Here is a 26,291-nt window from a genome sequence, read left to right as displayed (position 1 = left end):
CTTTATTAATTGACAGTTGGTGTTTTGCCAGCAGTTACTCATATTAGTAACTCTTCTATATGACCCTGGAGCATTTTCTGATTCATCCAGAAGTTATTAAGATATGCCTAGAAAAGGCTTAATACTGGTACCTTCCAGATACTCAAAATTAGATAAACCATAAACCTTTGGTTATGTGTGGCAGTGGTCTGTTAATCAGATTATTAAACAAGATACCCTAGTCGCCAGCCAGCTTATTTCCAGACCCTTATTGAATAGCCCTCCAGAGAGAGCAGGAGGTCCAGTTCCTGTGTCAGCTGTCTGCCTCCACAAAGGGTGGCACTCTCCTTCTCCAAGAAGAAGATGGCCTCTTCTTGGGGAAGGGCTGCTTGGTGAAGAAAATCTGACTTTAGAACCTTACTTGGTGGTTCTGAAACTCTAGCATACATCAGAATCATGTGGAAGGCTTATTAAGACAAAGATTGCTAAGTCCTACCCCTAGAGTTTATAACTCAGTAGAGCTGGATTCAGGTCCTAAAGAGTCTCCAGGTGATGCTGCCGCTGCTAGTGGGAGGACCCCACTTTGGGAACCCCTGATGTAGAAGATGAAAGGACAGTGTGTTCTAATGATAACCCCCCCCCCCCACAGTCTTGTGTTGGATTCTGATAGGACCCAGCTGAGGCTGTGTTTCAGGTACGTAACTCAGCAGCCTTCATTCTGTGAGTTTATTATGTGGCATTTGAGGTACAAAACACCATCTGAATCACAAATGTTTCTTTCACTCAAGGACCAGTTACATATAAATAACTCTTAAAGGTCATTATAATGATTCCAGGGCAACACCCTGAAGCAACACTTTTCTTAGGTAGGGGAAAAGTGTCCCTGGTGATGTACTGTCTGTGTGTCATTTAAACACACACACACACACACACACACACACACACACACACACCCCTCTGAGCTGCCTCGTTGATAATTAGAGAGCAAACAGTTGTGAACTTCAGTTACATCTGTGGCACTTGGCACTGTTCTGTGTGCTGAGTTTCAAGATGGAAGGCTTGCCTTCTTTGGTCTGTAGCTTCTTGTATGTGTAAAATGGTTTTGTTTGGGAGGCTCCTGCAGACCTCCATGTTGATGTCACCCCCGATGGTGGTTCTGCTGCGAGGGACAGGCCAGACCTTCTCGGCACATGCCCAGCATTGGCCGTAAACCACGTCTGGCCCGTAGAATTCTCTTCCCCTATAAATCACAGGAGTGTCACATTCTTTGGCTTTCATACTACTAATCCTTTTGAATCGTCTGGATTTTTTTTTTTTTTTAAGATTTATTTGTTTAGGGCGCCTGGATGGCTCTGTCGTTAAGCGTCTGCCTTCGGCTCAGGTCATGATCCCAGGGTCCTGGGATGGAGCCCCGCATCGGGCTCCCTGCTCAGCGGGAGGCCTGCTTCTCCCTCTCCCTCTCCCCCTGCTTGTGTTCCCTCTCTTGCTGTGTCTCTCTCTGTCAAATAAATAAAATCTTAAAAAAAAAAAAGATTTATTTGTTTATTTGAGAGAGCACGACCACAAGTGGGGGGCGGGGCAGAGGGAGAGAGAATCTTCAAGCAGACTCGCCGCTGAGCGCAGAGCCTGCCGTGGGGCTAGATCCCAGCACCCTGAGATCATGACCTGAGCCAAAATCGAGAGTCGGCCGCTTAACCGACTGAGCCACCCGGGCGCCCTTTGAATTGTCTGGATTTTAAAAGATGTTGAACCCCTCATGACTTCCAAGGAAGAGAGCTCTTCAGCCACAGTGACAGCAGCAGAACGTCATGGCTAGGCAAAGAGTGTTCGGGCCGCTTGGGGCCTGCCCTGTAGCAGGGAGGTTCCTGCGCGTCCTTTACTTTGTGACTGCACCTGGCATCCAGCACACCTGCTTCTTTCAGCCGCAGATTCATTGTCTCCAAGACAGGCTGCATTGCTCCGCATCTCTGCTCCAGGAAGTACAATCAAGGGAGAAATCAAAACCGTTCCTTTCAACTGACCAGTATTCCTAAAGGCCACAGAATTTGCTGTGACCTCTCTTATTCATTAACCCTTCAATGCCTAGGTACCTAAAATCTAGAGAAGGGATGCTTCCAGCCAGCAGTAACCCCAGTGGCAAAGGACCTGCCACTGTAACTCAGTTCACAAAAGATAACATTTTATTTGAAGTCTTCTGCTTTGTCCTTGGAAATGCATGAGAACTTTGCATTTTTCTCCAAATATCGAAAATAATTTCCTCAAGTCATCTAGTGGAACTGATGTTCCAGAAAAGTGTTCCACATTTGCCTGTGGCTTCTCGGACTCCCTAGCCTCCTGTGGTGCCTGCCGCTTTGGCCCCAGTGTGAGAAGTTTGGCCTGTGGGGGAGGGAGTCTGCATGTGATCCATATCCCGGGTCCTGGTGGACCCGACCCAGGCAGATGGGGGCAGGGGAGGTGGGGTTGGAGGAGACAGAGCTCTGGGCAGGTGCTTCTTTCAGAGCCCTTGTTATCTTCTTACCCATCAGGAACCTTGGGATGCTGCTGGTGTCTCCTCCTGTCTTGTCCTGTCCTTTCGCTTACGTAGAACAGGACAGGTAGCCCCTGACTGCTGTCTGCAATGCTTGCATCTGACAGCCTTCCTTGGTTTCATGTTGAACTCCATCTGTTGCTGCATCGTCCTGTCTGTCCGTGTTCAGTGAAGTGACTGCAGTCTTTAGTGGGAGGAAAAGATGGGGCTCACTCACTCTTCCTTGCATAGAAGGCTTCACAAACAAAAAGGTTGAAGTGCGTGACAGGAGGCCTTGGCATCAGTCACCTCATCAAGAACTTCTGTGGGAAATGGATAAATTAACACAAGTGCAATTTTTCCCCCCAAAATCTCAACCAGGTGAAAAGTAATATCTCTGGTCTGGCTAAAGGAGTATTTGATGAGAGGGGTGTCTTTTCCTTTTCTAAACAGTATAGAGATCCAGGTGACTGAACTACAGGTTTTCAACTAAACACAGATGAGTTGCTTTTCTCCATCTAGTATCACCTTTTCTGCCAGGAAAGAGAAGCCAAGAGACTGGCTTCATCTCAGGGAAGTCTTAGGAAATGTTCCCCAGCTGTCTCTGGCACGCTCCTTTGGCCTTAAGTTGAAGTGTTTTAGCCTGAGTATGGCTTCCAGGAGGCTAACCCAGCCTCTGGAAGCTGTCATCTTTACACAAACAGCTGGAGGACAGAAGCTCCCCCACATCCAGTGCTCATTCATCTGAGGCTCGAGGGTGGTCACTTAATGTCTAAAGACCAACGGAAGGGTGGGACAGACAGAATGGATTGCATTATTTGTGCTTTTGAATTCCTGTCCTTGTGTTCTTCTGTACCCTCTTGGTCAGTTCTGGGCATGCCAGACACAGTGGAAGAGATGTGTCCTGACATCCCACAGCTGGAAGGCTTGATGAAGGAGATCAGCGACCTGGCCGAGTCGGGGGCCCGGTACACGGAGATGCCTCACGTCATCGAGGTGATCTTGCCCATGCTCTGCAACTACCTGTCCTACTGGTGGGAGCGGGGGCCTGAGCACCTGCCCCCCAGCACAGGGCCCTGGTGCACCAAGGTCACCTCTGAACACCTCAGTGTCATCCTGGGAAACATTCTGAAAATCATCAACAACAACCTGGGCATAGACGAGGCGTCCTGGATGAAGCGCATTGCAGGTACCACAAATGCCTCTTCTCCCCGCCCCCACCCCCTACCCCGGGGCCAGGATGCCTGCATTCTCTCTTTGTCTCTCAGTCCATCTCTAAACTAGTCGCCCTCCCCCTCCTAGTTAGTTCCCAGTAAATATTCCCCTGGAGAGCGTCTTGGAGCAAATGCTCCTGCCTACTCCCCAGCTAAATCAGGTCCCTTCGATCTCCGGGAAGCCCTCCTCCATACTCTCTGCCTGACTCGGATGTTCATTGCTTTATTTGCTTTTGGTACTTAAGCATCCCATTTGCTCTTACAGTAATAACTGTCCATGGTTTCCCTGTAAGTCCTCCTGTGTGTTCCGTACACATATAAAACTCACACCCATCTGGGCTGTACTGGAAGTTGCTAGTGTTCGTATTTCATGTTATGCTTTCTAAGACACTCCCTAAGTTAGGTTCATAATAACATCACTTTGGGTTTTTTGGTTTTTTATTTCTTCATTCCTCTAGAACTCTTTGCATGCAGTAGGCTCTTAATGAGTTTTGTTACCTGATTTTCTATTCCTGAAGCAACATCAAAAAAGGGAAAGACTTGGAAAATGAACAACCATACTTCCCACAGTCAGGAAATCATGAATATTTAGTGTCTTCTGTGTCAAAGCAGAGTCTGTGGAGACAGAGCCAAGGCAAAGTCATTGCTTCTGACGGACCTACAGTGTAGACAGCTCCGTGGTAGGCGTTTCCCCCAGGCCACCCACTGGACCAGGAAACACAGTGGCTGGGCCAAAGGGAGCTATTAGCCCAACCTTAGATATTTATCTTCCTGGACAAATGAGGAGGTATTCCTCTGCAAGACCAGGGAAGAAAAGTTTTCTTCCCCCTTCCTGTCTCTGAAATGAACTGAGATCAGAGTTATAAATATTCTGGGTGCTCATAGCTACTAGATAGTACAGGCCCCTGTGAACATGCGAGTAAATAAAGTTGATGTTCCCTTCTTACCTGTTAGCCCAAGAATATTGTCAACCCCAAGACAATTTGTTGAGAAGCTCTACTTTATAATTCATGAGGGATTCAAGGAAGGGAGGAGGTGGAAGGATGGGCTCCCTCAGCTCCCTAGAGGGGCAGGGAAGAGAGATGGCCTAGCATGAGGGGCACAGGTGGCAAGCGAACTCGCCCTCTTATTCCACAGGAGCGTCCAGACCAGGGGGGCCACCTAATTGCTGGTGCCGAAACAAAGTCGATTTTAAGTTGTAACCCCAGCTCACCCACATCTGGAATAGCCATTCTGATTCTGGGGCCGGAGCAGAAGCGCACCTCAGGGCAGGGCGGGTAGGAACCCTGAGCTCTCCTAGCTGAGTTTTGGCTTCTTGCTTAGTGCATCTCAGCAGGAAGCTGCCTTCACCTCCTCCTCCTACAACGGCCATTGCTGTGAAAGTAAAAAAGAAGGCAGTGAGACTTAAAAGAAACAGTGCCAGATGTAGGCTATTTCCAACTGAAATGCACCCCAGCTAAAGAAACTTTGAAATACACAAAACACACAGTGCACATTGGCAGTGATTCATGACTCTTATTAATTTTATTTTGCTTAACTTTTTATAATTACTCTGATTCTGATCTTTATTATCGAGTGGACCAAGAGGATATTCCATTTAAGAAATAGGGTAAGACATGTAGGTTTTCTCTTTCTCTTTAAGAGGGCCAGAATCCCAGGCCTAAGCTCCACTGTTGCTGTTTCTGCTCTTTGACTTCTGGTGGCCACCCCAGCCTCTCTCGGGTCGTTATAGCTGATGATAGTTTCTCTGTCCTCCTCAGGGCCCAGGGGGGCCCCCAGGCAGTGAGTTGGCAGTTCTCAAGCACTGGGGACTGAGAACTGTGGTTGGGGTAATGTATTTTTAACAACAGATTTTTCTATAAAATAACCAGAAACCATAGTACTTAGTGCCTACTCTTGGCTCAGCATAGTGCTGGTTATTAGTGGGGGGAAAAGGCTCCATTCAAGGAATTTATAATCTAGCTAGTGAGCCCAAACCGGATGAACATGAACATCCTAAAACTATGTGATGAGGAGCTAAGAGGTATGGCCAGTCCCAGGCATGCATGAAGAGTTCACGGGTAATGGCTCCCTGTGGCCTGGACAAGCAGAAGAGGAGTAGGGACCTTCTCCTCTGGCTCCCTGCCCCCACTGTGGCTTTGTGAGAGGGAACTAAGTGCCTCGTGGACAATTAAGGAAGGGAACAGGGCAGGGGCTGTCCTGAGTCCATGGAATGTCACAGCCTCACCTTTCAGTATCACTTCTTTCCTTTCATCAGTTGTCCTAACGTGTGAAATGAGGGGGAGGTTTTTTGTTTGCAAATGCAGTGTATGCCCAGCCAATCATCAGCAAAGCCCAGCAGGACCTGCTGAAAAGCCACTTCATCCCAACTCTGGAGAAGCTGAAGAAAAAGGCGGTCAAGACGGTGCAGGAGGAGGAGCATCTGAAAGCCGACACCAAAGGAGACACTCAGGAGGCAGAGCTCCTCATCCTGGATGAGTTTGCAGTCCTCTGCAGAGACCTCTATGCCTTCTACCCCATGCTGATCCGCTACGTGGACAACAACAGGTACGCGGGAGAGCTGGGCTAGGCTAGCCTGTCTCCAGGATGGAAAGATGGTGTTGGGTTGTAGTACAGGCAAGGGAGGGAAGGAGGGAGGGCACAGCTGCCGCCATCAGCCACCCCGCCCCTCCGAAAAAAGTCCCTGGTGTAGGACCTCTGGACAGTGCGTTCCTTGGCCGGTGTTTCTGTATGGTCAGTGACGTGACCATCCCTTCCATCCTCACTCCTCACATGCTACCATAGGTCAGAGGGAGTTGGTCAGACAGGGGCAGCGGTGACCCACTTCTTCCCCACTCAGCAGAGTTCTGTCACATATTCATTCAACACAGACCGCTGTATGTCAGGCACTGTTCTAGGCATGGAGTGGGGGGCAGGTGTGAACACAACAAAGATGTCCGGCCGCCTAAGGGCTTTTTTTGTGGCAGGAAGGTAGGGCACACAGACAATAAACACAATAAGAACTTGAATACTTACTGATATACTTTCCTTGCATAAGTAAATTATGCAAAGCAGGGTAAGGAGAATTAGGAGTGCCAGGGTGGGGTGGAGTCACAGTGTTAAATGGAACATTAACTGAGAAACAGTATTTGAGCAAAGACCTGAAAGAGATGAGGTGGGGAACCATGCGAGTCTGGGAAGGGTTATATTCCCAGGAAGAGGGGACATGTGGGGTCAGCCCTGAGGAAGGAGTATGTTGGGGTGTTCATGGGATCATAAGGAGGCCGGTGTGGCTGGAGGAGAGTGAGGAGTAGGGAGAGTGGTAGGAGATGTCAGAAAAGCAACATGGGACCAAGAGTGGAGGGCCTCAGAGGCCACTGGGAAGACTCTGTCTTTTATTCTGAGTGAGATGAGAAGTTGGCGGAGGCTTTGAGCTACTCTGTGATGTGATCTGATTCACTTTTTTTGTTAAGATTTTATTTATTTATTTGAGAGAGACAGAGAACACGAGCCGAGGGAGAGGGAGAAGCACACTCCTCACTGAGCAGGGACCTGGACCCCCGGGCTCAATCCCAGGGCCCTGGGATCATGATCTGAGCCACCTGGGGGCCCCGATCTGATTCACTTTTTGAGCACTGTGGCGAGGCATGGAGGCAAATAAGGGGGTGAGGAGACCATTTGGGAGGTTCACAGTGATCCAGTCAAGAGCTGATGGGGATCCTTAGAGACAGAGCCAGCTGGTGATTCCCAGGGCCCGGGGGGGGTGGGTGTTGGGGGGTGACTAGGAAGCAACTGTTTAATGGGATGGGGGGTTCCTTTTGGAGTGCTGAAAATGGTTCAGAAACTGGACAGTGACAGTGGCTGCCCAACCTTGTGAATGTACTAAATGTCACTAATGGCAAATTTTATATGTATTTTGCCACAATTAAAAAAAAAAAAAAAGTTTGATGGCAGAGGCCAGGGTGGTAGCAATGAAGATTGGCAGAAGATGTCAGATTCTGGGTCTGTTTTGAAGGTAGAGTCCTTAGGACTTCCAGATTGGGAATGAGTGAAGAAAGGAGGGTCATAGATGATTCTGAGCAAATGGAAGGATGGAGTTTCCAGCAATTGAGTCAGGGAAGGTTGTGGGTACAGACATTTTTTAGGGGAAGTTCTGGAAATCACTTTTGCACATGTTAAACTTGGGTTGCCTATTCAATATAAAAATGGAAGTGTTGAGTGGGCCATTGAATATATGAGTCCAGAGTTCAGGAGAGGCTTCTGGTATAGACATGGGAATTTGGGAGTCAGTAACATACTGAGACTGGATGAGGGAAGGGACTGAGGGGAAGAGAGAGGAGTTCCAATGACCAAGCCCTTGTGCCCTCCAACATCAAGAGATCAGGCAGAAGAGGAGGAACCTGTGGATGAGGCTGAGAAGGAACAAGCAGTGAGATGGGAGGAAACTGACAGAATGTCGTGTCCTGGGTGCCAACCTCACAAAGCGTTGCCAGGAGGAAAGAATGATGAGTAAAAGTTATTGGTAATCTTGACAAGAGCAGTTTCAATGGAGCAATGAGACAGAAGCCTCTGCAGTGAGCAGGAAGAGAATGGGAGAAAAGGACTTGGAGACAGCAATACAGACCACTTGTGCAAGGAATTTTACCACAAAGGGGAGCAGAGAAATAGGATGCTGGCTAGAGGCAGAAGTAAGCTCAAGAGAAGAGTTTTTAGGATGGGAGGCTTGTCAGCTCGCTAATGGGAATGATCTAGTTAGAGAAGGGGAAATTTATCATGTAAGAGCAAGAGAGATCATTTCTAAAGCAATGTTCTCTGAGCAGGCAAAGGGTCAGCATTAGATAGTTTATCCACAGAAACAATCAGGAGGGCAGGGAGTATGGGTGCTGATGCTGGTACACACACACACACAATGTCTGGGGGTCTATAGGGGTCATTTTCTCAGTGATGTAGGAGACAAGGTAATCAGCTGAGAATGAGGATGGGGAGAAGGTGCTTGGAGGTTCGAGGAGTAAAGAGAAGGTGTAAGGTGGCAGCCAGGGAGAGGGGGAGAGCGGCTGGGCCAGGACAGTGTCGTGTGATTACTGGGCAGCAGTAAGGACCACACTTGAGATCTGTGGTCATGAATTGATGGTGAAACCCATCACCAGGTTGTCTTTTTCTCTAGCCAGTTCACCACCGGGTCCAGGCCCAAAATAGGGAAAGAGTTGGATTTAACCAAAGTTGGGGTTTTTGCAAAGTGAGTATGACAAAGAAAAATAGGTGAGGGAATTGAGGGTGTGTGTCAGAGGGTAATTGTAATTGTAAAGAATTTAAGCTGGATGCTGAGGAATGTCTATGAGCAGGCAGAAGACTAGGATAGTTGGTCCTAGTGGGGAGCAAGGACCAAATAGGTATTTTTATTATACCACACCCTCTTAAAATTTAAAGGCCTAATATATAAATTTGAAAAGTTTTAGTTTTAAAATAGTAGATCTTGAAAGGACTTAGGAATATTTGGGGGAGCATTGCTAACTTTTGAGTAGTATGCCATTCTGTCATGGGCCGGAAATAGGTCTGGAGAAGCCCATTTTAGCATTTATTTTATAAGGCAAATTGCGTTTCCTATTTAAAACAATTGATTACTTATGTTATTTAGCATTTGAAAATAAATACCTTGCACATACTATATAATATAATCCCTTACCTGTCTATGGGAGACTTTACTCTCTCAAAAGAACCCCTGCTTTAAGGATCATGGTTTGCGTCATTTCCAATAACATCATTATATTAGCGGTTAGAGAGGGGATTTGTCAGAGTTAGAGGTAAAAACAAAAATGAAAGGAGAGTAAGGTTGCTCCTAGAATAGCTCTTTAATTGCATTTATCACTATTGACAATCAAGACTCAAGATGGAGTGTGTTCTACTTACACAGTGTTTGACAGTTGCTAAAAATGGCAATGTCAGAGAGTCTTTGAGATCATCATTAATTCATTCATCCCCACTTTTCAACCCGCTCTTCCCTGAACACCAGAGAACATTATGGCCACCCGAGCCCAACTTAGAAAGACTTCCTTCTTCTGTGTCTGCCTTTACCTTCTTTGGGTACTTTCTTCACCAAAAGAATCGCTGGCTTGGAAGTATGGTACCCTGGAGTTGGCAGGAAAAATAGGGGTCACCTTATCTTACCTATAACTGGATGAGTAAATACCCCCCTTCCTTTTTCCTGGCAGTGCATTTCCTACCTCTGGTTATCCACCATGCTTCTGGACAACAGGTAGGGACTTGCCAGGAGTGCCCTCCCATTCTAGTTTCAGACAGCTCAAATGGTTCTGAGCTCAGCTCTGTGACTCCTGCCCATCAGCTCTGACTTTGCTCTTCAGAGCCTCACAAAACTGTTCTAGTCTGTCTTGTGGCAGCTCTTTAAATATTGAAGAGAGCCATCTTGTCCTGTCCTCCTCCCTGTTCTTCCTCGTCATAGTAAACCTTTGTACTTCCTTCAGTCATGGCACTGTTTAAAGTTCCTTAGCCCTCTGGACCACTGTTCTGAACAGAAGCTTCCGTCAGTCAGTGTTCAGCCCAAAGCTGACCCAGAATGAGCACGAAAGCTGGGTCTGTAGTGTGGTCAGAGCTGGGCAAATCCGCTCTCTATCTCCTCATGCAGGAGCTGTCAGTGCAGTTAAACAGCTCTCTCTGCATGAGGCAACGGCTTCTCAGCCTCCTTTCTGGCAATCAGGAACACTCAGAACACAGAAATGAATGACTTTAAACAGTGGGATTTGGGGTGAAAACCCATCTCTCAGGCTCTAAAGGGAATCTGAGTAAATCCTCAGCAGTGACGGCCCCGGGCTGTGTCTTCTGCAGGAGGCTTAGGAACAAGGTTGAGATAAGCTCTTAGCTCTAACTCAGACAACCTGGCCATGAATGTAATAGGAATACGGCTTTTCTTTCTTTCAAAGCCTCATACCTGGCTTTCCTTTCTTTGAAAACCTGATAACTTGTCATTTTGAAAATGAAATCTCTCTTTACTCTTGCGATCATCCAAGATTTTATTCTTACGTTTCTTGTTTCCTGTTAATATGCTCAGTGATTTCATTCACTTGCGTTGCTTCAACCATCACCCCCTGCCGATCATTACCTCTAAGCCCAACTTTCTTCTCCACCTACAGCCTTGCATTTTCCAACTGCCTTTTGGCAGCACGCAGTGCAGATGATAAAAGAGACCCAGGTATCAGTCTAGTACCTCCAAAAGGATCGAGTCGTCAGATATTGAGAGAGATCTGGATTCTGGGAGACTGGGAGCAGGCAGGAGATGAGCCTGGTTGCATCATGGGGGCAGACAGGAAAGGATATGGGCCAATAGGAGAGATGAGGTCAGGGTCTTCTATTCACCTGCAAATACTAGAGAGGTGCAGAGTTTGTGTCCTGGGGAAACATGTAATGAGATATTCTTCATTTACACCTACCACTCTGAACCTGAAGAAAGAACCTCACTAGAAATCAAGGGTGAAAATATGCCTCCTAGAAGAAGAAGGGTATGGAAAACAAAATTCATTCATTGGAAACTACCTTCCTATGGAAGATAGCAAAGGGGTCAGAATCTTCTGCGGTATTCTGTGAGGGAATGTTGACCTCACCTGTTGTTTTCAGAGCTCCTGCAGATCCCACACCCTGTGGCTGTACTTTGCCTTGGCTGGAGAGGATAGGAAACCTCACCTCTTCCCACTCAGGGCACAGTGCAAACTTACAAAGCTCATTTAAACCAAAACACTAAGGAATGAACAGCTGACATTTCTGACAAATGTCAGAACAAATGTCCTGAAAAATCAGTATGAATGAAATCAAAAAGCATTACCAATCTCAAGCCTCAAGTTTGGCTTGCATTTGGCTGCTAATAATGGATACCTGATTATAGTGGCTTAGAGAAATTGGAAGTTAAATCTCACAAAGAAGTCCAAAGATACCCAATCCAGGGCCAGTACGATTGCTCCTCATTAGAGAGCCTCATTCCTCTGTTTTTCCCTCCTAAACACTGGCTGCCATCTTTGAAGTGACTTTATGGTGCAGTGTGCCAATTGTCATTGGAGCCCTCGTATTTTCATTCCAATCAGGAAGCATGAAAGCAACAGGGGGAAGGCAAAGGGCATCTTCAGCTATCTGATCCCTTTTTAGAGAGCTTTTCCAGAAGGTCCACCCAACAACTTCCCCTTCCATCTCATTGATCAGAACTTAGTTACATAGCTATCCCGAGGCTGGGTAATGTGGTCTTCAGTAGGCACAGTGCCACCCTGAATAAAATGAGCTTTTGTTCCTAAGGAAGAAGAAGAAAATGAGTATGGGGTAGACAACCTAGTGTCTGCCATGCAAAGGGAGGCTAGTTGAGGTAGAACTCAAGAAAGGTTAGATAAGGATGTCTGTGAGGCTGGAACTCAGGGCAATAAGGAATGGAGATGCAAGAGAGGTCCAAAGATGGTCTTGGCCTCATGAGTCTTCCCCTTTCCTCATTAGGCTGGTGCTCTCCATCAATGGACAGAAGGTACAGGCTGCTCAGGGCAATTCAGTCTGGTGTCCCAAGGCTTAGGGAACTGGCTTTTTATAGCTGTTTCCCTGCATGCACCAAGGGACAATGGGTTTTTCAGACCATTCATGAGAACCAAAGTTTTCTTTAACCTAAGAATGATGGTAGATGATTTAACTTCTACTATGTTATTCTACACAGATATTTGAAAATGGCAATTCACCCAGCCCTTTCAAAACATAATTTGATTCAAATATGTAAGATACTTAGGGGCAAGACAACTTTTAGGAAATGAATTAATTCTACCGCAATTTAGCCTTCTTGCTGCCACTGTGAAATTCTTAACTTGGTCTGGTTTTTAATTAAAAAAGAAAGAAAGAAATGAGTAATGTTATTTATAGGGAACTTCTAAACCATTTCAGAGGGCATAAGAAATGTTTGATCTCTGCCCATACACTTTAAAACAGTGAAAAATACATTGTCTTCCAAATTTCGTTCATTAAACTGGCTTTGAGAGGAAAAGGTGTTAGGCCTGAACTGTTTTTAGAGCACTCCATATTTCAGAGGCTTGACAATGACAAGTGTCAATGAAAGATTAGATGTCATACTGACCGAGACTTTTCTAGTCTTGGTAGCCTCATAGATTAAAGGAGGCCTGTTCCAAAACAGAGTGTAACCTTAATCACTTCATCTGTTTAAAAAAGAAAAAAAAAAAAAAAAAAAACCTTTGACAAATTTGAAATGTTGTTTTCCGACATCTGTTTGCAAAGATAATCCTTGAATCCTTTGGTAAAATGGAGACGATTATTGTAAGTCCTTCAAAAATATCTACAATTACATGCCTACACACATGTAAGGAGTGCACTGATATTTAGTCTCTCTGAAGACTGCCTTCATGTGGGAATATAGTTTTATCTGGATAAGTGTGCACAGCCGATGTGGGTATAATTTTTAATGTAACTGTTTTCATCATTACTGAATTTCATACGCATATTCATTTGCTTTTCACCTCAGATCTAACTGGCTTAAAAGTCCCAATGCTGACTCTGACCAGCTGTTCCGCATGGTGGCAGAGGTCTTCATCCTGTGGTGTAAATCTCACGTAAGGAACATGTGGGCCCTGGGTTTAGAGATGGCTGTGAAAGGTACAGACCTCCAAAATTATTCTTATAATGTTGGCTTTTTTATTTCCCCCCACTTAGAACTTCAAGAGGGAAGAGCAAAATTTTGTGATTCAGAATGAAATTAATAATTTGGCATTTTTAACTGGAGACAGCAAAAGCAAGATGTCGAAAGTAAGTCCATTGAAATCAACTCCAAAGACTCTTCGATCTTGACCTAAGTTATGTATCTTGGATGTATGAAGGGATTAGCTCCATACTGAATTTAGGTCAAACCACAAAAACCAGCAGTCTCTACTGTTGTTTCTTTGAGAATGAGCCAGAAGAAACTGCTCTCAAATAAGCATGGTCATCACATTTTCTGAATAAATAGCTGCTTGTATGTCAAAAAGTTTAAGTTTCAAGACTTGCCTAAGGCATTCAAGAGGTCTCCCAAACCAAAGCTGCTGTTAGTTGTTTTTAAATAGAACTACTTCCAGTGTAATGAGCTGCAAAACTACACACGCCTAGAGCCACCTTTCGATTAGCTATGAGGAAATTACCTTGCTTTGAAGACTTCATTAGCACATGTTCTTCCAGTAAGCTTCTTTTCCTCCTTTCTGGAACATCCAGTAGCTGTTTTATTTCAGTTGTGCAGACCTCTTAATGCCTTCTGTTTATTTTCCATGTGGGTTGCATTCAGAAACCCAAAGTTTGTCCATTCCCTGCAGGAAATATTTAAAAGAGGACATACGGGATATCTGTCTGAGAAAAAGAGCAACTTACAGGGAGGAACGTAGCAGGAATACAGCAAGGGGACCTGGCCTCCCAGCTCCTCTTGAGTCAGCTCTGCACAGGGAGGCTTTGCTATTTGGATTGTAAAGAATTCTCAGACCCACTCTTCAGGTGCACATACATACATACAAGACTTAGTTAAATGTGATGTTTTGTTACCAGTTGTTATGGCTTACTCTTGACCCTGTTCCCTTGAGAAGTGTGCCTCAGTGAGGGTTGACTGTATATGTCAAGTATAAGTGACATGTAATACCTGAGATGTGCATCTCTCTCATTGCTGGTATAGTGCTGCCTTTGAGGAACATGAAGGTGGAGTGTGCATGGGGACCCCTCAGAAGTGAGAATCAGTACTGGAAAGATGGCAGTCAATGGTTTGTAGCAAAGCCTTTGGAGCATCTTTCCAAATAACCATTTGGGATGAAGACTTGTGTATGTGAAGCTGCAGACAAAGGGCTGGTATAACAACTAAAAATGAAAACTTCAGCACCCAAAACTTCACCACGTGTGCCTAGCTCTAGTCAGCTGCCATCACTCTGAACCTTCCCACCCCTTCTGTCTTTTAGCTGTGTTGACACTAACACTTCTTCCAGCATCCAAAAATTGACTCTTAGAGTTTAGAATCCGCTATTCAGTGCTTAATAAAGTTTGACATGTAAAATTGTACATATACAAAGTAGAGAGATCAGAAGTATATATTCATATTCAAAGGAGTCTTTGCTGCAAAGGAACTTCCCTTAAGGTGGACCCTTTTTGCTTTAGATAATTTTTATTTGATTTTCCAAAATTCATTTTGCATTCAACTTCTGGCAAACACATCTGCTGCTCATGTGAGATACACAAAGATAGGATCTTTCAGACTCCTGATCCTTGGACATTTATCTTAAATTCCCTCTGAAGGGTCTTCTTACAGCCATCATTGGCTCTCCTTTTGCTCCATCCACCTACAGAAAGTCAGTAAATCCCAGATAGATTTTATGCTACCTTCACCTTGGGGTAGAGCTGCTGGCTCTGGACTGAACCAGCTAGCATCCATTGTTACTGTCAGCGGATGGCAGCAAAGCAATGGAAATGACACTGGTGTAAGGATTTGGATCCCAGATGAGCAGAAATGGCAAAGACATCTCAGTGCACCGGTGATCAGTGGTTACTTAGGACCCTTAGGTTTACACTTGGAAAGAGATGAGGTGACAGGGGATGACATTTCAAAACTAACCTACTAACAAACTAACTGGAAATTCTGTTCATTCACATTGCTGAATGAGGAAAAGGGTATGTTTGTCTTGTCAGAGGAAGGTCATATTCAGAATCTGTGCATCTTTCCTATTGCTAAGGTTCGTCTATAGGAGCAAACACTTTCATTTTATTCCCATTGACCTTGTATGTCAGTTTTTTCCTGAGCTACATGAAAAAGGGTCAACGTTACAGTATAGTGAATGTGAGGACGGGCCCCAGATATTAAATAACATTTACCATGCTTCTCAGGGTAACAGATATTCCTATTGATCCTGTTGCCTCAGTTGAGACACAAAGTGTAGTAGTAAGTAGGACTAGAGACTGAAAGGAAGCTAAGTCCCACCCGTGGGCCCAGCCATTGACTAAATGTATGGCCTTGCATCATTTAACTCCTCCGGGCCCCAATTTACCAATCTGTAGAATGGGCTTGAGCTTACTACCTGACTCCTCCCAGTTCTACCAGGATGCTGTTTAAAAGTCAGTTTTAAACTGCATCTCTAGACTAGAGATAAATGCAGCACATTCTTTCAGATGGAGGCCCCTTTACCCTGACTCCAGGAAACAGCAACTCATAGCCATTTCTGGTATTCTTTGGAGGTAGAACTACATATGAGAGAATGGGGAGGAGGTAGTCTTACTCTCAGTTTAATCCCCATCACCTTTTCCTCCCTGAAATTAGATGCTCTCTCTACTCCCTAATCTGAATGGTCAGCTGTGCTTGCCTTTATCTCCACTCTGAGCTGAATTCTGGTGTTGTATAAATGAAGTTGGCCTCAATGCATATGGCAGTTGTTGCAAAGGCCTGTGTACTGGAATGCTGCATGCCTACACACTGCACACGCCATTGCAGATGGAAAGGAGGCAGAAACAAAATATACAATGGGCCACACTATTTATACTTGATTAACTGAAGATCGGTGCAAAGATGCATAATTTTTCTGGCAATGAAGACAGGTGTGTTTTTTTTTGTTTGTTTTTGTTTTTGTTTTGAGAGCTCATTGTATATTTTCTTTATATAACACCAGTTTGCAAATATATGTTAAGCTAAATGTAACTAAGCTGAGCAAGTGTTTTTGTTTTGTTTTTAAACTTGTTTTGTTTTCTGGAAAAATGGCAGCAGCTTCCTCGGAGGGGAATGGTAAGTTAGAACGTGTTTAGCCCAAGAAATGCCAGTCTCTTGACCAAGATGATGAGTAAAAACAGAGTTGTAAGGCAGGAAGTATTAGAGTGCCTCGTTGTTGAAAGCCTCTCCATCCCATGAGTGTGATTTCAGTGTATTGAAAAAGGACAGGGAAGAGTTTAGAGGCTATCTTTGAGATTTTCCAGGGTATTCAGACTTACATGTGGGAGTTTGCTTCTTACACCTATCTCTATTGCTTGCTCTCCTCTCTCTCATCCCCTCCACCACCCACCTCTTTCACTTTGTATTCCTGTAGCAATGGGGCAGCTCCCATGCTCTCCCCTCCCCTCCTCTCTACCTTTCCCCCTGTCTCTCTCCGTGTCTCTCTCTCCCTCTTGGCCACCTCTTCTCTCCCTCTTACTCTTCTCTACTCTTGCTTCCCCCATCCTTCCCTTCTTTGTTTTCTCTCTCTCTCTGTTGCTTTCTCATTCTCAGACTGGCTTCTGGAAATTCATCTTTCCCCCTAATATCTAATGTTGGGTTGACTTGTCTTTACTTCACTTACCCTGTTAGTAGGGGTAAGTACTCCATGTGGTGCAGGCTTGCCTGTTTTTAGAAGCCTCTCCCTGTGCTGTCTCAGTGCAACACACCACCCATTTGTGTCCTTCTCAAATTTCCTTTCCCTTAAGGGTCTATGTTTTGTTCTTACATTCACACATAAAATCATCTGTTTGATCATAAACTACTGGTGATATGTGTAGGGGAGGTCTAGGAATTCATAAATTTCTCTTTGGAAAATAAAAAATTTCAGGGGAGAAGAAAAGCACTTCCAGCATAACTAGCATTAGGGAAATACACTGAGTTAACCAATCTTAGCAGTATGTGAAGAAAAAAATATATAGAACCTCTATCGTGAAAGAGGCTGTGACCAAAGATATATTTGAAGGTCACAGCACAGGAAGGGAGATGCTCCATCCTTTGGGCTGTGGGGCAATCCTGAATTACCCTGGATATTTCTAGAGCACTTCTTTTTAGCAAACGTCTTTTTTGTGGAAGCACACACATTGCCCCTTAGCTCAGTTCTTCCTTCTCTTCTCGCAACCACAGATCTGCTGGAGGTGATAATGTGGTGGGCGGAAGGAAGAAAGAAAATTGGGGTCTTTGGTTACATGACAGATTATCTACAGCCCACCCAGGTGAAAGGTGGGAGGTTGGAGGGGAAAGGCTCTAGATCTGAAGGGTTTGTGTGCGTGGCCAGACCCAAAGCCCACCTGGGTCTGAGCAGCACACGCTGGGGAGGCTAGTCTTCAAGACGACCTTGCCTTGGGGGTGGATTGCTTGGTTTGGGTGTAAGTCCTTTTGACCAAATTAACTTCCATCATAACCTCCCACTCACTCTTCATGCCATGCTCAACTGGCTTCCAGAACTGTTGAGTTTCTGTTGTGTTGGCTGAGAAATGGGGGCTAAGAAGCTATGACTAACATGTGCTACCTTATGCCTTGGACCCCTGCTTTTACTGACTGACTCTTCTCCTTGTTTCTTTTCTTTTGTCTTCCCACACAGGCCATGCAAGTAAAGGTACAGGTCAAATGCATGATGTGTCTTTTCTGTCCTAGTATTAGAGATGCCAGGCTCTGGCCACCCGCTGCACTGTGATCACCATGGGGGTGGTACAGAATGGATCTTCCCACCTGGAGGTCCCCCAGGCCTGCTCCAGGGAAGACACCTGCCCATCAAAGAGTGAATGTAGGCCTACCCACCCTTGGAATGGGGAAGCCGGGGAAGCCAGCCAAGCCTCGCCCTAACCGAGGTCTCCTTGCTATCTCTGCTCCCTTCCCCAGCCACCCACTCTGCAGCCAGCACACTGACAGAGATAGGGGTGCCGACAGGGCATGAGAGCCCAAAAGGCTCACTCCTCTGCTGTGCCATGCAGGCTCAGAATCCTATGTGCCGTCAGTGGCCCCAGTCCTTTCACACCGTACATCTCTGCCTCTTGTGCAAGTCTCCCACAGTTCAAAGAGTTTTCCAAGGACTAACCTTCAGGATTTGAAATCAGATAACCATGTGTTTTTGCACAAAATGTGCGTATGGTGAAATACACCCTGGGTTTATTTCCAGTAACCCATATAGAATATAACATGGAAATATTTCTCTCTATTCATTAATGTGCATCTGCTGCCATTATCACAAACTCCCTGCCCTAAGATATGTGCCAGAGAAAGGGAGATGGTCAGGAACCAGGTCACTTGCAGCTTGGAGTTAGAAAAGGGAAATGAAACCATGTCCAGGTAGGCTTGGGTCTGGATGTTGACTCAGATGTTTACCTGCTGTGTGAACTTGGAAAAATCACTTACCTTCCCTGAGCATCATGTTCTCACTTCTATAACTGTGTTGTTTGTGTATCAGGGTTATTGGGAGGATTAGAAATGTTTTATTTAAGTAGGAGGCACATTGGAGTCACATTATATATGCAGCATTTGTAATAAGAGCAACTTGAGATTGGCCCAATAAAATAGAATGAGCAAGAAATTATTTGAAGTGCATCAAATCTACATAGTTACATTTTGCATATTTACTTGATTATATTCGGCGGCATGTTACTATTCACCTTTTACATTTCTATGTACAGAACACCTCATAGTTTATGTACACAAAATCGAGTTCTGTCCTTTATGGATGATTTTCAGGGGTAATGGAGACTGTAACTGAGTTTTGCCTTAGGCACAACCTTTAGAATTCTATGCCTGATGGTAGAACACGTAAAGAACCTAGCAAGCACTCAGTGAATGAGAGAGCTCTTCGAGGTGTTTGTGTGAACCAGCTTTCACTTTCCGCTGCATTCTAGAACACAAGAAGCTGCCTTCTGTTAGCTTCATTTCTTACCCCCTGCTCATATTTCTCCCCGGCCCCTCCGCCTGCTGTCCTGGGCCTGACCTGCTGTTTCGGAGCACCAGGCACAAGGTGCCCTGCAACCAGCACAACTGTCTGGCGGCGACTGGCCAGCCTGGGTTTTGCTGGCAAGGAGCTTCACTGTGGTTGCTGTGATGTAACCTCCTGAAGGTACAGAAATCACAGCCATTTCAAGAGTGTCCATTAATAATTACGAACCTCTCTCACACTTTAAAGGTAACTTAAAGAGATCAGTCCCAAGGCAGTGTGGATTCTTACCCTCCTCTTCTCTCAGAAAACCAGCGCCTCCTTAAGATGAATGCTGCTCCAGCTCAGGGTCCCAGGTCTTACGGGCTCGTTCCAGGAGAGGCGTCTGGCCTCCCCCCTGCTCCCAGGGCCCTCGGTCTGTACGTCAGCATCGACCGCAGCACTGCCCCCTCCTCCTGCAGACATTCCAGGGCCACCTCATGGAGCAAAGCTTCAGTGAGCGCCATTTCTCCTTCCCTCGCAGTCCCCGACTTCATCCTCTGCTTCCGGCTCTCCAGCACGCGCGCGCGCGCGCGCACACACACACACACACACCCCCCGACTTCATCCTCTGCTTCCGGCCCTCCAGCACGCGCGCGCGCGCACACACACACACACACACACCCCGACTTCATCCTCTGCTTCCGGCCCTCCAGCACGCGCGCGCGCACACACACACACACACACACACACACACCAACTTCATCCTCTGCTTCCGGCTCTCCAGCACGCGCGCGCGCGCACACACACACACACACCGACTTCATCCTCTGCTTCCGGCTCTCCAGCACGCGCGCGCGCACACACACACACACACACACACCCCGACTTCATCCTCTGCTTCCGGCTCTCCAGCACGCACACACACACACACACACACACACCCGCTCCCCGGAGGCACAGCCCTGCAAGTGAGGTGCCAGGCGGGCAGCGTGCTCTTTCAGAGGCTGACCTCACGAGAATCCGGTCACAGCAGGGCTGTCTCCTGGAGCCTACCCACACGGCCGTGTGTGGCGGCCACTGAGGGCTCGGTTGGGTGGCTCAGCGCAGTGCCTCGAACTCCTCAGAAACCTACTGCTCCACGGGGTGGCCCTTGCTGGGCAGTCTCTCCCCACGAGGGCTGAGGCGGTATCAACAGAAGAAGGGCGGCCTCTCGCAGACTTGGGGAGTTCTGTTTTCCTCGGTGGTCCTCCGAGCGTTCCCCAGCCAGCTCCCCAAGCAGCCCTACTCTGGGACTGCCCTTTTCCCCTGAGAATCTGCACCGCCTCGAGGCGGCGGTCTGAGGGGGACGCGGAGCTCCAGGACACGAGCTTCCGCCCTGACCGCAGAGCGGTTCTACGGGAGACGCTCTTCCACGTGTTTACGGACACCCCAGCTTCAGGCTTCTCCATGCTTTGCTAAGACCACTTTATCTGGTATCGAATCATTCCTTTTGAAAACGCCAGCGGGCTTGTTCACTTGGCCCAGACACAAGGGAGCCAAGCCTGCAGGCGTCCGTGGTGTGTGTCCGCTTCCGTGGTTCCGTGAGCATGCGCACAAGGAGGGGGCTCGGGAGCCGGGCGGGTCTTTGACGGCCCCCCGGATGCCTTCAACACGCTCCTTTCACTGTGCCCTGACGTGTAGGAAGGCCCTCCTGTACGGACAGGGCCACGAGGAGGCAAGCTGCCTCCAGGGGAGGCCGTTCCTTTCAGAATCATTGAGCCCCTCTGTTTATTTCAACCTCATCTCCTAGTCTGGAGGACAGGACCAGGAACGGAAGAAGACAAAGCGGAGGGGAGACCTGTATTCCATCCAGACCTCGCTCATCGTGGCTGCCCTCAAGAAAATGCTGCCCATTGGTTTGAATATGTGCACGCCAGGCGATCAGGAGCTAATCTCCCTGGCCAAATCTCGATACAGCTATGTAAGTCACGCGTCTGCTCTGGCTGAGAACGTAACACAGAACGTAATACAAGTGGTGGTGGCTGCTCAGCGTCTTAAGGGTTCGTCTTCCTTCCCTGGGGCTCGGGGGGCGGGGCGGGGGCGGCCAGTGAACAGAAACCAAGGTGCACACCCGCAACACAGCCCCATCTTTAAAGCTGGTTTGAGAGCCCTTTGGACAAGTCTGTCATTTTTCTTCTTTTGTTCTTATAATGAAGATCCCAGCAAAACTGCCCATTTGCTTGTCCATCCCTCCCTGCGCCCTACTTTACATTTCCACAGTGACCTCGAGAAATAGAATTTAATATCTCTTTCCACAGAGGGACACAGATGAAGAGGTGAAGGAACATCTGCGGAATAACCTGCACCTGCAGGAGAAGGTGATGTAGCAGGAAGACAGAACTCACGCAGGCTTCCCTTTGGCTGTAGGGTGCCATCCTTCCATTTAGTTTGCTAATGCTCTCTTTAATGTGTTCTAAAAACAGCCTCTGAGTACTGGTGTTTAATTGGTAGGGCTGGCTCTCTGCCTTTAATTTTCACTTTTGTTTGGGGGTGTGGGGAAGAGTTTTTGCCCTTAATTTTTGTTCTTTCCTTTGCTGTTACAAAGAAGATGCAAAGAGGCATTTAATGAAGCATGTCTTCCCACCTACCAGTGTGTGAACATCCAGCCATAGCAGGGGGTTAGATTAGGTCTCAAATTTACTGTGAGCCTTGTTAAACAGTGAAATGGACACCTGGGAGAGTTTTAGCACATCCTGATCTAGAGATTTAGAAACAAAATAACTCTATTAGAGTTGGTATAAACCAAAACAAACAAACAAACAAACTTTGATTTTAAAGTCTGTTTGAGATTTTTTTCCCCAGGCCTGTGAATCTGAATGACTCTTTCCTCAGATATACTATGCCCTAAGATGGAGGATTAAGCTGACACAAACAGCCACTTCTTTCCATCCCAAACATAGGGGATAGTGGGGAAAATATATTACCAAAAAAAAAAAAAAAAAAAAAAAAAAAGCAGTAAAAAGAAATCCCAAGTGCCAGAATAAAGAAGACACTCTAAATTACAGGAATGAGGACACGCTGATGCGATTGGGAAAACTCAGAGCTTTCTGAACCAGATTTGTAACCTAGAGGCTGGGGTTTTTAATAACCTTAAAGGAAGAAGAGTGTGGGACCTAATTACCCATGCTGTGCACAGATGCGGAGCAAGAAACTTACATAAAATTAACCTTAAACCAGTAAAACCTATAAATCTCCTGCAGAGACAACCATAAAACTACTTGGAGACTCTCCACCTCTTAGAACATGGTCTGAGATGCCAATAAATAAAACTCCTCCTGAAGCCAAAGGGGGGAAAAAAAAGGCATGAAAGAAAATCCACTACCATTAGAGTCAGAAAATGCAACAAAGGGAAGAATTCAAGCCTAAGGAACTGCAGAAAGCAATTTAAAAATAAGTGTGGTTGAAATACTTAAAGAGCTAAACATAGCAGTAATATCTATAAAGCAAGACTTGGACATTATTATTTTTTATTTTTTTTAGGTAATCTGTATATTCAACATGGGGCTCAAACTCACAACGTCAAGATCAAGAGGTGCATGCTTCAGCAACTGAGCCAGCCCCTGGACATTTTTTTTTTTAAAGGAGAGTGGATATGGATTGAAAAAAAGCCATATAGCAATTACAAAAATTAAAAGTATTCAGTAACATTAAAAATCCAATTTATAGGTTGAAAAAAACAGGCTAGGCACAGCTGAAAAGAGAATTTAGGAATTGGAAGATTGCTTTCAGGAAATCAGAATGCAGTACAGAGAGAAAGGGATGGAAATATGACAAGAGTTAAGAGATGCAAGCTAGATGAGCAGTTCCTATATAGAGCTACAATGTTTCAATGAAGATAATAGAGAAAATGAGAAAGAAGCAATAATACAAGAGTCTTGATTCCTCTGGAACCATGTGAGGAGTAAAGACTTTTTCAGTACAAGATTGCTCACCTGGTGTGTGCTTTAATTTTCAGTCTGATGACCCAGCAGTAAAGTGGCAGCTGAACCTCTACAAAGATGTTTTAAAGAGTGAAGAACCTTTCAATCCAGAAAAGACTGTAGAGCGTGTTCAGAGAATTTCAGCAGCTGTCTTCCACCTGGAGCAGGTAAGGAGCATCTGCCCTGAGGACTAAGGAAGCAAGACCACCCTGGAAAATGTAAAGCTCCTCTCCACACTCTGCTCTTAGGAGTGTTCTCATAAGACCCAAAACAAGGAACAAGAATCATCCCAGCTCACCCTCAGATGTCATCTTGGTGCCTCATGGTAGTAGACTCCTCAATTCTTTCCCTTCCGAGCTTTTTTACAAATTTTTTCCATTAGATCCCAAATGACCCATTCAAATCCCCTACCCAGTTGTAAAACTGCTCTTAGGTAATAAACGTCCAAAAGCAGTTGGGAGAAGGAAGACAACCTCAGTCAGACCTCCACAAACCCAATCATTTGCTGCTGGGTACCTTCTGCTGACTATAGTTGAGAAATCAAGATTCTTCAGGATTGAGAAGTCTGGGCTGTAGGCGACTACCTCCTGCCATGCAGTTAGCCTAGTGCGCACCTACCCATGTGATTTCTTCTCAGGTGGAACAGCCTTTGAGGTCCAAGAAGGCGGTCTGGCACAAACTGTTGTCAAAGCAGCGGAAACGGGCAGTGGTAGCCTGTTTCAGGATGGCCCCTCTCTACAACCTGCCCAGGCAAGTATTCTGTCCTTTTCTTCTGGCATGGGAGCCATTCTTCTGACATGGGAGCCAGTGATGGGAATTAAGGTATCCTTCCACAATTGTGCTGTCTTCTGGCACGGACACTCATGATCCAAGGGGTAGAAATTGGAGTCCTCCATCCATGGCACCATTACAATCTGCGTATAGTATAATGGCCTACTAAGGGAATCCAGGTAAGCAGAAAAGCTGAAAGCAGGTGTGTTTCCCTAGGGCCCCATGCCTGCCTTAGCTCACCATTTTACACCTTAAAGTCAGCCCAGTGAGCATATGGAAGCTTAGTTTTCCTAAGATGGAGTTCTTTGTGAGGATGTAAAGGAACCCTGGAAAAAGAACTCTTTCTAAAATGCTTTACCCCAAATTCAATCAACAGATCAAATAGTATTTCTATGCTGAGGTACTTGGATGGCCCCCCAATTACTGTGTTTCCTCAGCAGGTACAGAAATGTAACTCGAGAATCCTTGAGGACAGTATATTTACCTTCAAGATGAAGAAAGGGCACTGACTAAAGATGTCCCAAGAGGCCAGTCATGGGCACGTTGCCTTATCTGTGTGGTTAATCTATACTCTGCAGTCAGAAATATGCAAAGGCTCTCCTGGAATGTGGTGTATCAACATAGAGCAGAGTATCCATGCAGATTGGGCAAACATTGACCACTGAGACTTGACTCATTGTCATTGGTGATGTAGCAACACTCCCATCCTCAGAATGATTGCAGAGTCCACAAGGTCAAGCCTGTGATCAGTAAACAAAGCTGCAAATTGAATAAAAGCCTCTGCTTCATCAATTTGCAGATCAATATGAACCATCCTCACCTGGTCAGGAAAAATAAACTAACTCAGAAAAGTATTTTCTGAATCCCATGTAAATAAATGTTTCCTTGGAATACGAGATAAAATTCTCTTCCTATGCTTGACAGTTGCTTTCATCAGGTTGTGCTTCCTGGCCATCATTTGTCCACAGTGCCCTTTCACCCTGTCCTGAGCCAGTTGGCCAACTGAGCTTTCCCATTAAGGTCTCTGCAAATAGTGAAGAATCATGACACTCACCTGCTCCTGTAGGTCTCTTGAGAGAACAGACTAGTGTCTTTGGAAGAGGATGAAGTGCCACAAAATCAAGTAGAACTCATGAATAAAAAGCGGAAAAATTCAAATAGTCATGGCTATGAAGGCCACTGATGTCCCAGCCACAAAGTGAAATTCATAGCCTAGTAGAGAAAGCAAAAATGCACGGGACTTTTGTCTGTTTCCTAGAAGTGGTGAAACATCAAAAGGCATTCACTTTCCTCTCTGGCAGAGATTCAGGCCTAATGTGCTAATTGGACTTCCAGAAGGGCTTAGCCCTAAGCATGTCTCCAGGGCCAGCAAGGCAAAAATTACATCTCTTGAAACAAGCATTATTTTCTAAATCTACTGAAAATGTTAGTACCATCCTCTCATATATTGGTTGCTCCTTCAGCAATTCTGTCCCTGGATGGGCAACAGTAAATCGAGGGACTCACTATGTCTTTGATGAAATGTGGCCAGTCTCACCCCTAACCCATGCCTGGATTTCTCCCTAACATGGAAGAGCATAGGTAGATTTTATAATAAAAACCAAGAAGCTGAGGGTGAAGATCACTCCCTTCTCCACCTCATCATGATCTAAACTGCATGGAGTCCTCCATATTAAAGGGCTAAAGGGATTTATTTTATTATGTGCAAACTGTTTCTCTGATGTTAGTTTTTAAAAGACAACCTGTGTGCTTTTCTCCAGACACAAAATTAACAATTTCTTCCTGACCACCTTTCAACGGGTTTGGCTGGAAAAGGTTAATGAAAAAACTCAGTATGACAGGCTTATACCCATTTTAATGGTAATGTAACCTGTGGAGAGATCTGCTCATTTTCTGCACACTCCTCTTTGACCGTGATTTAACATTCCCATAAAAACCCAAATTTGTACAATTTTTTGGAAGAACTCTGATTGGTCAGAATTTGAAGAAAGATGGCAAGGGTTATGTTCTACCGGAAACCAGGCCAGGTCTGGATGACTCAGGTGTTGACCTGCATCTTACTTTTCTCTCCTTCCCTCCTCACCACTGTCCTCACATTTGGTAATCAGCTAACTGCTATTCAGTGCGAATAGCATTGGTGAGTCCTGGCTTATATAGAGTGAGTGGCTCTTGAGAGTTAGTCAGTGTTCCCAGGTACCAGGGCCACTGCCGAAATCCATGAGGCACACAGAAGTTATGCTGTAAGCGCAGCACGCCTGAGTCTTGCCTTCCTAAGTAAAAG

At 45.8% G+C, this 26,291-nt stretch overlaps 1 protein-coding gene and 1 long non-coding RNA gene across 2 annotated transcripts in view; one reads left to right on the top strand and one right to left on the bottom strand.

Annotated features, from left to right (window-relative positions):
- RYR3 (ryanodine receptor 3) overlaps positions 1-26,291 on the top strand; it is a 508,260-nt gene that overhangs the window by 437,076 nt on the left and 44,893 nt on the right. Inside the window, exons 66-74 of the mRNA XM_034994885.1 lie at positions 3,354-3,674; positions 6,006-6,246; positions 13,187-13,274; positions 13,375-13,467; positions 21,070-21,240; positions 21,578-21,637; positions 23,275-23,406; positions 23,877-23,989; positions 25,771-25,870. Coding sequence (XP_034850776.1) covers positions 3,354-3,674; positions 6,006-6,246; positions 13,187-13,274; positions 13,375-13,467; positions 21,070-21,240; positions 21,578-21,637; positions 23,275-23,406; positions 23,877-23,989; positions 25,771-25,870 — 1,319 coding nt within the window. The remainder of the gene's footprint in view (positions 1-3,353; positions 3,675-6,005; positions 6,247-13,186; positions 13,275-13,374; positions 13,468-21,069; positions 21,241-21,577; positions 21,638-23,274; positions 23,407-23,876; positions 23,990-25,770; positions 25,871-26,291) is intronic.
- On the bottom strand, positions 1,688-20,185 carry LOC118003741. Its single transcript, XR_004677399.1, has 6 exons — positions 19,590-20,185; positions 13,836-13,997; positions 10,898-11,046; positions 4,913-5,073; positions 4,198-4,314; positions 1,688-2,808 (listed from the first exon to the last, which is right to left on the bottom strand). It is a non-coding gene; the product is annotated as an uncharacterized LOC118003741 (long non-coding RNA).

Source organism: Mirounga leonina, unplaced genomic scaffold (assembly GCF_011800145.1).
Source record: "Mirounga leonina isolate KUSES-001 unplaced genomic scaffold, KU_Mleo_1.0 Mir_91, whole genome shotgun sequence".
Lineage (NCBI taxonomy): Eukaryota > Metazoa > Chordata > Mammalia > Carnivora > Phocidae > Mirounga > Mirounga leonina.
The sequence above is the reverse complement of the archived record's forward strand: the minus strand, read 5'-3'. Positions and strand labels throughout refer to the sequence as shown.